Source organism: Balearica regulorum, chromosome 2, assembly GCF_011004875.1.
Source record: "Balearica regulorum gibbericeps isolate bBalReg1 chromosome 2, bBalReg1.pri, whole genome shotgun sequence".
In the NCBI taxonomy this organism is placed as follows: domain Eukaryota; kingdom Metazoa; phylum Chordata; class Aves; order Gruiformes; family Gruidae; genus Balearica; species Balearica regulorum.
The window spans coordinates 160,685,305-160,700,623 of record NC_046185.1 but is presented as its reverse complement, the minus strand read 5'-3'; the positions used below and the strand labels follow the sequence as shown (position 1 = coordinate 160,700,623).

General features: G+C 45.0%; 2 protein-coding genes across 28 annotated transcripts in view; one reads left to right on the top strand and one right to left on the bottom strand.

The window, feature by feature from the left end:
- GALNT11 (polypeptide N-acetylgalactosaminyltransferase 11) overlaps positions 1-6,573 on the top strand; it is a 58,037-nt gene extending 51,464 nt beyond the window's left edge. For all 5 annotated transcript variants that reach the window (XM_075746708.1, XM_075746711.1, XM_075746709.1 and 2 more), the window contains exons 11-12: positions 4,132-4,269; positions 5,761-6,573. In XM_075746708.1, coding sequence (XP_075602823.1) covers positions 4,132-4,269; positions 5,761-5,892 — 270 coding nt within the window. In that variant the 3' untranslated portion in view covers positions 5,893-6,573. The remainder of the gene's footprint in view (positions 1-4,131; positions 4,270-5,760) is intronic.
- Positions 6,574-9,482: 2,909 nt separating this feature from the next.
- Positions 9,483-15,319, bottom strand: part of KMT2C (lysine methyltransferase 2C) — a 199,020-nt gene continuing 193,183 nt past the window's right edge. For 20 of the 23 annotated variants that reach the window (XM_075746661.1, XM_075746662.1, XM_075746671.1 and 17 more), the window contains 7 exons: positions 14,755-14,891; positions 14,446-14,588; positions 14,013-14,181; positions 13,040-13,156; positions 12,303-12,376; positions 11,784-11,892; positions 11,240-11,522 (listed from right to left, as the gene is read on the bottom strand). In XM_075746661.1, the coding sequence (XP_075602776.1) occupies positions 11,430-11,522; positions 11,784-11,892; positions 12,303-12,376; positions 13,040-13,156; positions 14,013-14,181; positions 14,446-14,588; positions 14,755-14,891 (842 nt within the window). In that variant the 3' untranslated portion in view covers positions 11,240-11,429. Of the gene's footprint in view, positions 11,523-11,783; positions 11,893-12,302; positions 12,377-13,039; positions 13,157-14,012; positions 14,182-14,445; positions 14,589-14,754; positions 14,892-15,319 lie in introns of all 23 variants that reach the window. The other 3 variants (XM_075746669.1, XM_075746670.1, XM_075746685.1) reach the window with 1 other exon arrangement.

Genomic DNA, 15,319 nt, shown 5'->3' with positions numbered 1-15,319 from the left:
TATCCAGTCTTCAGCGATGTCACACTGCTGTCCTTGCAAGGAGTTAAACTGCAGTCATCAGTGAAACTGTTCCTTAAGCTGTGCATGAGGAGAAGCCCTGTTTCTACCTACCTATCTGTATGTAAAGGAGATTAATGAAGTGTCTTAGCAATCAATCCAAGAGAAGGCTGTGGGTGATTTGTGTTATATGGGGGTGAAGTAAGATTCTGAAAGTGCTAGAAGCCTTAGGAAACCTCAGTCTTAAATCTGTAAACAGACTGAACAATCTTTTGAGGGAACTAAATTCAAAATCCAGTTCTAAGCTGTACTTGCATAAAAAAAGGTTTATACTAACAGAGTTCATACTTTTGGACCTCCTCCCATTTATTTTGTCCACAAGACCTACTCTACACATGCTCTGCACCTATCTGTAGATGAGCAGAATGATATACACACCGGCTTTGCTCTAGCAGTGAGAATGCTTCCCCCAGATCTGTGGGTCCCACTTCCACTATAGGGAAGTTGAACCAGGTACTGTGCTCCGGGTGACTAGGCACGAGCAGGAGCTTTGTCCCCCTGTAGCCAAAGGTGAAGGCGTTGATTCTGATGGATGTGAGACTTGGGCAGGCATCTGAGCACTGCCAAACCTGAACTGCTTTGTCTTAGGGAAGATCTCTAGGTGCTCTGGGGCCATGTAGGACCTCAGAAGTGTTGATCAGCAGCTGAATGGGCCACTGCACTCCAAGCCTGAAGGAGTCCTTGCACCTTCCTTCTTATCCTGCTGTGCCTGTGTTGAGAAGCAGGGAAAAAAGAACTGCAAGACAGACACCAATCCTACAGCATTCACCAAATCATTTATTTAACCCAAAACTTGATAAATTTCATTATGGAGAGAGGTTTTGCTCTGACATCTGCCCTTTAGGTTTTATTTGAGAACAGAAACAATTCATTATATTCTAATAGTATCCTAGTGTTTTTCTTTGACTTCAGTGAAAATGCTGAATGATTTTTCTTTAGACCTGTGGAGCAAGTCAGTTATTAGCAATTAAAGATGTTGCTTTCCTCTATGGTGGGAGCTGGGCACAATTCCGTTTTAGAAACCAAAATCTGACAAGTGATGCTTTCCTAGGTGCTAGAAAGTAGATGCAGGATGAAAATATCCTGCACCTTGTCTGTTACCTTTTTTATATAAAATAAATCTTAAAAATTTCTTGTAGAAAGTACGTAGGAGGATAAAACGAAGCATCACTCAGAACTGAGGTATAAATCCTAGGCAGGCACCTTCTTGATTATAGACTTTTGCTATTGTGCTTGAGGATGAACCCGAGCAAGTCATGGACAAAACAAAAATGAGAGCAGTTTATTCTCCGTGTAGATCAGATACCAGTGGTGCTGGCTGCCAGGAGCTCTTTCCTTCCTATACTTGGCTCTTGCTTATGGCAGCCTGTAACCACAACAGCTAAACATTGTCCTTCCAGTATTCAGCAGCAAAGTAGTTAATAAATTTTGGGGTATGCAAATGCTTGCAGTTATACAACAAAAAAAACCCCATGGGGTGGCTTTGCTTTCCTCGTGCTTCAGTCTGTTAATAATCTGCAAGTTCATACTGATACTCTAATCTGAATTTGGAACCATAATGTGTCCCAAATTTGGGCCTTTTTTGCTTCTTTCCTTTGTTTGCTACACCAAACACATAATTAGTTTGAAATTAATTTTGGCCATCTTGTATAAGCATTTCTGGAGAAGTATCACACTGGATTTCACCACTGCTGTGTGTTTGCCATTACTCAGGTATTGATTAAAGGTCTGCTCCTTGTGTCACTGCAGTCTTCTCTCTCAATTCTTACCAGTTTGATCTGTTTGAATTTGGCTCCATCATTATTCTTCTTTTAATGATAATACTGCTCTGGCAAGTCCTGCTATTTCTCTATTCTCCTCTTCTCTTGACAGGATTTAAACAGGAAAAAAGTATGTTAGAAGGCACAGAATGGCTGAGGTTAGGGCAAATTTTAATGTTATACCTGTACTTCCTCAAAGGAGGCCTTCCATGTCTTATAATGAATGAGCTGTAGGCTTTTCAATCCTGCTGTCCAACTGAGGCAGTGTCCTGAATCACAGCTCCCTCCAGAAGGCTGCTTTTAGTTTCATCAGGAAAAAAAAAATTAAAAAAATCAGAATTTGTTTTCCTAATGTGCCTGTAGGTACTTCTGGTACAGTTATGAGGGCCTTAATTCCTTCTCATTCACAGAGGCAGAAGTCGAGGGAAAGGGAGTTGATGCTGGGAAGCGTGATGGATGAGCAGGGATGCTCCTTGTACACACTAGCCTGGGCTTGGGTCTGGGAATGGCAGCAGAGCAAGAGACCTGGCCAGCTACGCTGTCACCTTCTCAGCATCCAGAGGGGCTGGAGATGCTGCCCAGGTGTGGTGTGACTGCAGGGCACCGCTGTGCATTCAGAAGAGCAGTTGTTTGGTGTTTAGCCAAGCGGTCTCAGCATCTTCCCTGCACTGCAGAGTTAGAGGTTTCATATATGTTCTTCTCCTTTCCCTACCCCTATGTAGCCTGGGATATTTTAAGGTGCACACACCACAGTCCCATCATTTCTTTGCTTTCTGGCGTAAGGGTCAGAGTCTTCTGTTGGTTGTGAGAGCTTCATGTCCTCTGCCTAACTGATACTGGCCTGGGACTTTGCAGGTCTGAAGGCACTGAAGGAGGGAGTGGGGACCAGCAGCTCCTGCAGTTAGCCCAGACTGATGATCCAGCTTCCCTGAACCTTCAGCTGTGCCAGGCATGCTGTGCTCCAAAGCAAGGTCCAGGCAGCCCAGTGACAGCTAGCATGGGCGTGAACTGCAACAGAAGGTGCCTGACACTTTAATGCCAACAATAAAAATACCTGCTTCTGCTAAAGTACCATGTGGGAGAGGACAAACTGACAACTTGAGTGTGTCCTTGCTTCTTGTTAGAGGTGGTGATCGTTTTCAGCATGGTAACAGAGAAATTCCTGTAATGTCATGTAAATTCAGGAACCCAAATGCAGTTGAAGCTGCAGCTGTGAACCAGTGCGTTCTTGTTTTATACAGGTGGGCTGCAGAGAGGGGCTGAATTCAGTTCCCACCTGCTAGGATATTGTGTAGGTTCTTGAGGTCCAAATCAACACATTTTCATGTTGGTTCAGCTAAACCAAAGGGTGTGACGTGGGAGGGCTGGTCTCCCTCTGAGCATGGCACAGCTAGCAAAAGCAGTTTGGCTGGGGAGCAGAGAAGGGCATAAACCTGTCAGTTATGGAGCATGTAGTTTCAGAACGGGAATGGTGAAGCAGTGATCTCTCTTGCTTCCTGGAGAGCAGTATGGAAAGTTTTGATAGCTCCTGCATGTCAGTGATCATCATCTAATTGAGTGAAGATCTCTGAGCACCAGGCCACCAGCTGCAAAGAGTAGGACCCTGGGACCAGTGTGGGGACTAATGTAGGAGTAGGGACTAATGTAGGCTACCTGGCACTGGAATTTGCACAGCTGATTTTGGTTTCTCATCATTCAACATCTACAGGCTGACCCCAGAGCACAATGTTAGATTAATTCCTATGTGTTTATGGCCAAATGCACCAGTTTCAAAGAAGATTGGAGATACCTTTTGGCCTTGCATGCCTGCCAAGCTACTTCCCCACAATTCTTGGGCTGTCTGCTGCCACACAGTGTCCTCCTCTGTGTTGGCAATCCACCAGCCCCTCCTTCATGACTAAAGGATCATCTTTGGATAAGGAGATTTACTGCCTGGCTTAAGGACTTGGCTCAGAGAGCGGCTGGTCGCTTGCTCGGAGATCCACTGCTTGCCTGTCGCATTATCTTGTCTAGCTGCCCGGCCAGGAGGAACATATGGGGGCTGCTTAATTTTAAAAATGCCAGTTCCAGAGCAGAATCGCAAGCAGTTCTTTTAGTGCATCTGCATGGGGTAATGTTGTGTGATGTTGAGAAGGTAACAGAGCACTGCAGCTGCATTTCAGTGCCTGGAAAAAAGGCAGCAAAGAGGCAGCAGGCGTTGCAAGGCACATCTCTGACATCCAGACGCTGAAGTGCCTCCTCTATAGCTGAACAAAAGATGCAAGGCACCTGCCCTGAAACATTGGGATAAAAGTCTTTCTGTCTTCTCTTTCAGGTCTGGATTTACAATGAAGATCATGAGCTGATTCTAAATAATCTCCTTTGCTTGGATGTTTCGGAAACTCGCTCATCTGATCCACCTCGTCTCATGAAATGCCATGGGTCCGGCGGCTCACAGCAGTGGACGTTTGGGGTAAGCGGAGTGTCTGGTATATAGCCTGTTGCTTGTAATTAATGTCTCAGTAAGTGCCAATGGCACTAACAGGGCATCAGGGTTGAGTTTAATTATGACCAAACCTTAGATGTACCAAGTCAATTGTACTGGACTAGACACAGCCTACAGTCCAGGCAGCCTGTACAAAAGTGACCTGGGCGTTGGTGGCTGCATTTCAGCCTGAGTAAGACTTGCACTGAGCTCTAGGACATGCAGGCCCTTTCCTTTGCAACACAGGAGGGTTTCTGCAGCCCTATTTAGCCTTTTTTCTGCTTGTCACAGCCATCTGCAGTGCTTGTGGCTCTTAGGGAAATGCCAGAGAGAACAAAATCCACCCCACAGCATTTTGTTGCGTTGTGTTTGCAGGACTGGGAGACAGGAGCAGTCCACGTAATTTCTCTTTAGCGCTTGGAGATGCACAGGGCAGAGCTGAGGATCGACAGAGGAGTTTTTTTGCAGTTGCTTCTGCCCTATAATTGTGTTAGTTTAATTGCTTATAGTCTGGAGTGGCCAGTTTCACAAAACTGAGCCAGCGCAGCATACGCATGAGATTTGGCTCCTGGGTGTTAGCTCAGAGGCTGCTCCCTCACATGGCCTCCGCATAGCAGTGAGTCTGTAGTACAAATACCATTGAACGAAGAGGAGAGCACTGCCAGCACTGCCTGTTGCACTTCCAGGACAGCGCTGCATAAACTGTCTTGGGTTCATACCATGCTGCTCGTTGGCAGCACGAGTTCCTGAGTGCAGTCAAATAAGGAAGGCTGTTGTGGTCTGGGATGGATGGAGACAGAGGCAGAGACTATTCTCATGTGTCAGCTCCCTCCACGCAGGAGAGCCGGAGGTTGCTGCCCATGGGAGCTGCTGGGGCTGTGCAGGGAGCCCTTTCCAGACAGAAATAGGACCCCCAAGGTGCCCAAAGCAGCTGCAACAAGGTGTTAGTGGGGGGAGATGACAGGGTCTTCTGGGGGGAAAAAAGAGGAGAAGGATCTGTTTCCTTCTGACACTTGACGGGGGTCTGGCTTTGCCCCAGTTGTTGTGCCCTCCACGCATGAGAAGCCTGTCGGGCGGTGTGGCAGCTCCCCAGCACACGGGTGCTGAGGCTGTGGTGCTGCTACGGCTTGGCCAGATGCAGAGCAGGGGCCTGGCTGTGCTGCGCTGTGGCCTTGTGGACACTCTCTTTGCTGAGCGCTGGGCGGCGGTTTTGATCATCCTTCCGCCTTGTTAAGAGACTACGGTACGTGCAAAATCCAAACCGGGTCCCCGTAAGGACGCTAGAGCCTTTGTCTCAAGGTCTGAATGTGGCTACGGGGTGCTCTGTACTCTGGGTGCTGTGGGTCCGGTGTGTCAGGGAGGCTGCTGAAAGGCTCATCTGTCGGGAAGGAGCATCCTCTCCCTTTAAGCATCGGTTTCAGCTTCAGTTTGACAGAAGTTTTAATAAATAAATCCCATCTGTCTTTCTCTCTCCTCTAGAAAAACAACCGCCTCTACCAGGTCTCTGTGGGGCAGTGCATGAAGGTGGTAGATCCGCTTAGCCACAAGGGGTATGTGACCATGGCCATCTGTGATGGGTCCCTTCCTCAGCAGTGGCATTTTGAGAGCTGAGACAGCCAGGACGCGGCTGAGAAGCGTTGAGCCAAGACCCGATTCCCCTTCAGCCACGGTTTTAAGTCATTGTGGAGGGCTTTGCAAGGAGCCCTTAGCTGCTACGCCCGGCCCAACCGTTGCAAGGACCCTTTACAACTACTCTGCTATGAAGAGCTGTGTGCGTGGGATGGTCCTGGTGGTCACTGGTCCCTGGTCAGATGCAGCAGTCATAGGAGCAGCCCCACTGCAGAACATGTAGAAGTGCAATTTATCATCGGTTCCTTGGATTATCCTGGATTATTGAACTGTTTTTAAGTAAGAGAAATTATTAGAGCAACGTAATTTAAATTGTGAGATTTTAACTCTGTGGATCTTTTAAATGACAATGGCAGGAAGGAGTCCTCTTCAAGTATTTCATGTGCAGTATCTCATTAATTTACAATTTTAGTATGGTTTTACCGGCCAAATTATTTTACTTTTTCTGGAAAATATTTTTATTCCCTTTTATCTTTTGAAAATTGTCATTTGTAATATTTAAATTTAGTTCTTTTAATTTACAATTTTAGGACATTTCATGTAGTTTAAATTCTTAGCTGTCATTCGTCACCTCATATTTAAAACAAAGTAACTATTACAAAGTCTATTTTGATGACTCATGACAGTAGCTGCATTTAAAATAAAGTATCATTTTTTTATTAATCTGTATGGCCTTACTCTTTGTAGCTGTTGAACGAGAAAGCACCAACTAAGAGACTGATGCAAACTAATGTTGACATAATTTGGGTCTTCCCATGTTTTTACTCCTTTTTCTTCACAGCCGGCCCTTTCTCCCTCTCTCACCTCTTGGAGGGTTTGACAGATAATTTCTTTTTTTTTTTTTCCCTTCCGCTTCCCAAGTTCATTTATTTCACTGTTTACATTTCTTTGACTTCCTGCTTCAGCCTCGGATGCTTCTTCAGTGTGTGGAAGCTGCTGCAGAAGAGAAAAGCTGTTCTTACCCAGCGTATTTTTTCTTAGCAACATTGGCCTTGTTTGCCGCACCACACGCCCTGCCTTCCCTGGGAAGCTGCGTTTAAATGCCGGCAGTGCCGGGACAGCTTTGTCCTTTTCCTTGGGCGGCAGAAACGTTTTCCAACTGCACGAATACTCCGGCATCCAGTTCTGAACATTTGGGCAGTGTGAGGCAAATAATAACGTTGGAATAATTAAAGACCCGCGTCTTGGTGCAGAGAGGAGAGATTCACTCGTGACAGATGGCGTTTGGTCCTTCAGCTGCCTGCCAGGGCAGCTGCCCTGGGAGGAGAAGTGCAAGAGGAAGAAGATGAGCAGGTAAGAGCCTTCCTCTGCTGCTGTGCAGCTTCTTGCCTCGTTCATCAGCCCTGGAAGCAGTGATTCACAGGCAGGGAGGAACCAGGTAAGCAGGGTTTAATTCTAAACCGGAACGATAGGCTAAAGTGGAAGTTCTTTGGGATAAAGATTACAATGGGAGTAATTGTTAGACACCAGCCAAGTTCCTTTGACCACCAAAAGTCTCTAAAACCAGCCCAGCAGCAGCTGTACCTGAGCTGAGGGCTGTGCTGCGCGCCTCCCTGCTCCCTGCGCGCCTCCCTGCTCCCTGCGCGCCTCCCTGCTCCCTGCGCGCCTCCCTGCTCCCAGGCTTCCAAGCGGTTCCCAGATCGCGGGTGTGGGGCAGTGTGGGGCTGTTCCCCTGGAACCCGTGCACACCCTGTCAGCTCACAGCCGCCTGCAGCTCACTGAACCCTTTCAGCGGCAGCGACGGCAGCGTAACACTCCTGCTTATCTCACACAAATACCTGCTTCTTCCTCGGGGGGAGGTGCCTGTTGGGTGTGCAATTAATTCCAGTCCTTGCTGGGGGTGAAAGGACGGGCTGCAGCTTCTTTCACGCCTGATTAACCCTGACTGCTCCTGTGAGCATGAAGCAGCAGCTGGTGCCGGTACAGCTGCTGCCAGCTGTGGAGCGGCTTTCCCTGTAGGCCGTGACATTTGTTTTGGCTGTCAAACTGGCTGTGCGATAGCCTCGTTCTGCCTTTTTTTCTGTGGCCTTTATGCTGTCTTTCTGAAAAATCAAAAACTAAATCCTCAAACAGGCAAAGCAGAAGCTTGTTTTATTTACAGCTGAGTCTGTTGCCACAGAGAATTTTTGACCTTTAGCTCTCAGTGAGGAAATTTGGAGGCTGCTGTCAAAAATCAGCTCAAGACATGTGGTCTTTAAGCCTGCAACAGGAACATAGACTTGCAGCTGGATTGTTCCTTAATATAAAGATAAATATTCTACCTCACTCTTGTATAAATAAGGCACTTTTTTTTTTTTTTTTTTTAAATTAGAGATTACCCACGTTTGCAGAGCTGCCTGCATGGGTCTGCGGCTTCAGTGGGGAACAGCCGGGAGTGACCGTATTTTTGGATGGAGTCAGTCCTTTCTGCAGGGAACGATTTTTGGCCAAAGCCATGTGTGTTTAGTGCTGCAGCCACACAGCCAGGTCATTGCATGCAAAACTGGAATGCTTGCTCTTGCGGATCTGGCTTTAGTGGGGGGTTGGACTGGATGCTCTCCGGGGGTCCCTTCCAACCCCTCTCCCTCTGTGGTTCGGGAGTGAAGCACAGCTCCACGCGAGCTCCCCGAAGAGCCGCTGCTCCAGCAGCCAAGCCCTGGGCTGTGCCCCGAGCCCACCCCCAGCGCTGTACACAGGCCCTGGGCAGGTGGGGCCTCCTTCTTCCAGCAGCCACCGGACACAAAATAAGTAACCCTGAAGTTCCCACTTCTCTGCAACAAATCTTGGAGCTTTTTGAGCCTTGACCCAGTACTGAGGTCTTGAAAGAAACAGCTGCTGTCAGGTGCTCTCACTGCAGCAGCATCGTGCTTTAACCCCACACAGCCACTTGCTCACTGCCCTGCCCCCAGGGGGATGGAAGTTGAATCATAAAAGTGAGGAAAAACTCATGGAATGAGATAAGGACAGTTTAATAGGTAGAGCAAAAGCCACATGCGCAAAGCAAACCCAGGAATTCATTCCCCACTTCCCATGGCAGGCAGGTGTTCAGCCATCTCCAGGACAGCAGGGCTCCATCACACGTAACAGTGACTTGGGAAGACAAACACCATCACTCCAAATGTGTCCTCCTCCTTCCTCCTCCTTCCCCCAGCTTTATCTGCTGAGCATGACGTCATATGGTGTGGGATATCCCTTTGGTCACTGGGGTCAGCTGTCCCGGCTGTGTCCCCTCCCAAGTCCTTGTGCACCCCCAGCTACTGGCTGGTGGGGTGGGGTGAGAAGCAGAAAAGCCCTTGGCTCTGTGTAAGCACTGCTCAGCAGGAACGAAACCATCCCTGGGTTATCAACACTGGCTGCAGCACAAATCCAAACCACAGCCCCATGCCAGCTACTGGGAAGGAAATTCACTCTGTCCCAGCCAAACCCAGCACAAGCAGAATGCAGCCTTGCCTCTTTTTTTAGCATCTTTGGCAGCTTTTTGGGGGAAAACATAATTGGCGGGGAACACAAATGCTTCTCCCTGATGGAAGCAGACAATGAAATCCCGAAAGAACTGGAAACCAGACACCCCGAATGAAAACAGTAGGATATGATTTATAGATGTAAAATATTTTTATTTGTAAATGCTGATCTTCTAAATCTGTTTCCACAAATTCCAAAACCCATAACACTCTGTATACTTCAAAAAAATTCTTTTTTTGTGGTGTTTTTGTATTTTTTTTTGCCAACATTAGATACTATTATACAGAACAGAAAAAACTGTAGGACAAATACTGGTAGGATGTTGGAATATTGTACAAGAGAAGAAAAATATTCAAGAAACAATTTCATACAGCTATTTATCAAGAGAAAAATATATACAATTGATTTATTCTGTAAGATAAAAATACATCATGCCATATACATTACAAGTTCAGAACTGTATTACTGAATATACCAACAGTTTACAGTCCACTTTAATTGTGCACACAAAAAAAAAAAAACTTCATTTTTTTTTTTTTATATTTAGCCTGTGAAGTGTCAGTACCAGAATTTTAAGTACAAAATAAAAGCTAACCTGGTTCAAAATGCTGATTAAATTTCTACAAGCAAACACAAAACAGTGTTTATTTTTTTTTAAAGAAATGTAAACAAAAACAATCCATACAAACACATCTTTAAATTACATTTTCCAAAACCCTATTGCCAGAGTCCTGCAGCTGCAAGCACATTACATCTAATTTTTTTTTTCCTTGTTTTCCTTTTAAGAAGGCTATCGTATCAGACTTAAGCTCCAACTACATGATTCTATGCTGTTTACATGATTTAACGTAGGCTGAACACTCACCTAATCTTGACTACTTTTGCTGAAGAAAAAAACCAAACAAACCCCACTGTCCAGCCTCTATTTTGGGTGGTTTTAGCAGTTATTCACAGTTATCACAAATTGTAAGCACAAAAAAAACCTGACTTAAGAAATAGGGATGCAACAATATAATACAAATAAAATTAATCTAAATTACCCAAACATCTACAAAAGTCAGAGTTGTAATATACATGCCCATAGCAGGCGCAAGGTTTTACTTAAAAAAATTCTAGTAAGACCACAGTTGAGACTGCTTTAAACATAAAAAACCCCCTCTCTCTCTTTAAATTGAGATTTTGGTTATTCCGTAATTGTAATCACATGGCGGTTAATACAGGAGATCATATTGTAACATCCCTATTGACAGTTTATAATAAGCACCGAACTGCTGCGGAGTCTGGTAGCATTTGGTCAATAACTATTTTTATACTGTATTTTTTTTTTTTTCCTCAAAATATTTACACTTTTGTACAAAGTAACAGAGTTTGTTAGTTCTGCAGGTAACAGCAGCAGCTTGGCTTTCTTCTAACTTTCTTTTTAAAAATAGCTTCATTCACTTATTCAATAATAAATACAAAAAGGTTCTCTTATTTTACAGAAATCAAAAACTACAATAAACTGACTCATGGAATCAAGTATTTAAATGTATTTTAGTGCAAGTTATTTTTTCCCTTAGCTCTATCCCTAAGGAAGTCGTTTCAGTACATTCCTTGTTCAGTGGTGTCTACTTTTATTTAAAATTTTTCTTTAATTAGAGGGCCTGCCCCTTTATCAAATAAGGCTGTGGCCAGCACTTTGGACTTCTCCCTTTCGCTGGTGATTTCAGTCTTACATTCATAGATGCCACCTGCAGCCCCGCAGGTCAGCCATCGGTTCTTTGCCCAAGTTAAACAGTTTCTCCTTAGTGAGCTCAAAAACAAAAGTGCTGGACCATTCTGTTAATTCACTTTAACCTCCACGTGTCTGGAAAGTTAGCTTCAGATTTTGCCGGCTTGCTTCTGGTGCTTGTTTTTTTTTTTCTTTTTTTGTTTTTTTTTTTCTTATTTTAAATAAGTGAGTAGAAATCTGGACTTCCAGAAGTGATTTTTTTTTTTTCCCCCCTTCAAAAAGGCAACGATTTTCCGTCGACAAAATCAAAATGTGCATCACTTCTTCCTAGGGACAAGCAACCCTCAAAGACAGCAAGGAATGCATTCTAGTTCATCCACTTTCGGCAGTTTACAGCTCCACAGTGACATGGAATCTTGTGCTGGTCATCTTCAAAATCAAACTTATAGTCATAGCAAAGCTGGAAGAAGATGCAGGAGAATGGTTACGGAACGACCGGGATTTACCACAGCTTTCCTCGTACCTAGAGGTTACACAGCAAACCCCGCTGGAGTTTGCACTGTTGGGAACTGGCCAGGTGTAAATGGACAGAGGGGAAGGGAAGCGTCGCTCTCCCCCACCCCGGCACAAACCCGTGGTGCTACCGGCCGCAGCAATCACGTGAGTATCTAGAAATGAATGCACGTAGCAAGAGGTAAGTAAAACCACGAGTCTGCCCTACCTCCTCCCCTTTCTGGATTCTCCTGCTGGAGCTAATGATAATTTTGTGTCCTCTCTCAAAAGTTACCACCTCAGCCACGCAGTTAGGTGCACACGAATGGTTGATGTACCTATGAAAACAGAGGTTGAAAAAGGAAACCTTTTCAGAAAATGCATCGCTTGAGGCAGATCTAAACCGAACCTTAGAATGACCCAAGCTTCAGGGGCACACCGACTTTCCAGAGATAATTTATTACTCTCTACTTGTTTCTTTACCTAGAAAATGTCAAAAAAAGTCAAGCGTGGAAAAAAAAATTTCCATTCCTTCTTCACAGCTGCCATGAAACACAATCCAAGATGAGCAAAGCTAATGAAAAAGATGACGTTATTTCAGTGGGATAGTCCGAAGACAGAATGTACCAGCTCAGAGAATAAAAACCACGGAAAAAACCACAAACTTGAGTCCCTGGCAAACGGCCCCAGGCCGGGGAACGCAATGACTGCCCCGACGCGGGCCAGAGATCTCTCCAGAGCCACCCACCTTGCAGGACCTCCCGTCAGGGTGGCATCGATGACGTGGTCGTTGTCGATGCGGAACATGTACACGCCGCGATTCTGAAACACAGAATTGGAGAAAAGACTCTTGGAATTTTTAGGTAATTGTCCCTGATTAAGACGAAGCAGCAACGTGGGGGTTCCCTCCAAGTGTCCTCCCGCATTCAGGGTCAGACATTGCCCACCACCTCGGGGGGAACGCCCGAGTCACACGCGGCATCTCGCACGTGCGACGCTGCCCTGACCCGCGCTGGTTTGTGAGGAAGGGATGGGTCATGAACACCCGGCTCTGGTGAATTAGTGTTCCCCTGACAGCTTCTGCACCGCCTCTCCTCTAGGATCTTGCAGTGCTTCACTAACATGTACTGTTACAATACCACCAAGTTACACAAAGGAAGTTGCTTTAAATTTGAAGAAGTTCTCATTAAAAATTGAGATCCTGACATCTCTGCCGGAGCTCTCCTTGTCCTCTTGGACAGAGGACAGATATTACCTACCTGGCCAGGGTGCTGTGAGATTTATTAAACATTTAAATACTCTGATCCCTTGATAACAAACACTGTAGACTCCTCTGGTTATATTTTTAGCCTATTGCATTTATAGCACAGCAGAAAACAGAAACCAGGGACCTGAATTCATCGAATAGAAGAAGAGCGTTTGTTTTGTTGTAAGAACGTTTGAAAGGGGAAGGGGAAAGAACCAGGGAACAACCACCACCCATACCTGAGACTCATAAAGCTTCTCCTTCCTGTTTGCTACCTCATTCCGGATAATTGTTCCGATATATTCAATGACCATAGTGTGCTTTTCAATGTCTCTAGCAGCATATAAGCCCAGGCCCTACAAAAAATACGTTGCGATTTAGCATTTCCTAATAAATGCACATTTACGCTGCCCTCCTCCCCATGCCCCAAAGGCGTTCCTGCAGAAAATCATGTGAGAAGTTAAACTGCCCAGGAAGAACGAAGCCGCGCAGACAGTAACTGATGTTGGAACAGCCCAGACGCAGAACCCAGCTTCACATTACAGTTCCGAGAGCAAGAAAACGTACTTGGCTTCCGTCTGGGCGAGAAAACTTCTCTTATACCTCTGACACCTGACTGGGTAAAGATTATAAATTCACTGAAAAATAAAACGAGCCTTACTAGAACGGAGAAACCTAATAGGAATGCAGCAGCTCAGTTAAGTCCGACCTAAAATAAACAACAACTGTGTTCGTGCACGGCAAGATTAATTACAAAGCTTTTGCAAGAATTACATAAAGCAATGAGTACCTTATGACGATGAATGCCAACAACCCCTGAACCCTTGGTGCTAGTCTCATACCGCTTTACTCAGCTCTGAGCATGTCATACTGCCCCTGGGTATTTGTATTTTTATTAAGTTTCACTAAGTTTTTGAGAAATATGCTAAACGCCCCCTCCCCAAAACTTGAAAGAAACTTTTTTTCTAGATGACTGTAACAAATGAATTTTTAAGATATTAACAATAATTAGAAAGAAATCTTACTTAAGATAAATCTATGGAAGTGATTTGCCACGTAAAAATTGCCAATTTTGGGACGAGACTAGAAGGAGTTTTGCAATAGCCTTCGTTTCCATTTTTAAATGTAAATTTTATATAAATATTTTTACCTGAAAATATAAAATTTGTAAGTACATTTTTTTAATAGAAGTTTCCTAAAAGGAGAACTGACCTGAATACGAGAGCGAGCTAGATACACGTTGGACTTCCATTCAGTTTTCATTTTGCGGTACTGAGAGGACTTGGAATGGACGAACTGCTTACTGTAAGGCGCATTCAGCTCTCCCGTAACTGTGCTCTGAAATGACTTCGATGTGCTGGTGCTATTCAAGGTGTGAGGCCTGTAGGAATTGGGCATGTAACAGGAAAGAATACAAGAAAAACTGAAGGTTTCTCTGAAAACAGCCACAAAACCCCTTCAAAATTCTTTTAGACATACAGACACTGAAAGCCAGCTAGCATAGACAACAAAGCAATTCCTTTGATTTGGGCATGCACATACACAGCCAAAGACGACAGGGTTTGTAAGCAGCAGACGAAAGCACAAATAACCCTAAGCAGCCTATAAACCCTGGGCTGTACTATGTGAAATTAAAACAAAATACCTTAACACAAACCTCTTGACATGGGTACTCATTTTAGGCTCGGCACGGGCACAGCCCGTGGGGTTGATAGCAAGAGGGAGTTCCATTAAGGGGTTTCGGCCATAGCGGAAAGTGTAGTTCTCACAGGCCTCAACCCCTGGCAGCTGCAAAAAAACAGACAAAAAGAAAAAAAAAAAAAATCCAAGTAATTATACGTTAATCACGTGTAATGAAACGTTTACTTTTCCACACTTCTTCCTGTGCCCCTTCTCATGTGTCTATCCAACCACGTGGGGTGATCCAGCAAGAACTGGGATGGCGAAGACTCACCGATTCGGCAATCCTGGCCACTGCAGAGACTGTCAAACCAAAGAGGTCTTCACCCTTCAAATAGCCGGGAAACAGCTGGAGCATTTCTGATTCTTTTCTAACAGAAGCAACGGGCTCCAAGATTTTATCCCACACACCTACACAACCATACGGGAAAGAATTACAGTGATCAAAAAAATAAAAGTCTGTTGTACTGGCTTTAAACCGAATGCCTGAGGATATCAGAAACCAGAGACCAAGACCGACAAAGCGTTTTGGCGTTGGTTGCTACCACAAACAGGGCAGCCTTTAAACAGCGAAGCAGAGAATCACTTGGCGAGTTGTTATTTTTTCCTGAACAAATCCCAACCAGGACGACATTTCTGCTGCACCCGATTCTCAGAAATGAAGCTTTTAGTATTCGCAGCATGGAAACCTTTGGTCCTCTGACACCAATAACAAAGACAGACTCTCCTGAGAAAACCTGCACAAAGTAGAATTTTCTGAAAATAAACTATATATTCTGTTTCCGTTGATTGATTATAGTCAGCTCTCACTTGTAGGCGGGAAATTCCCCCTGCAGTGG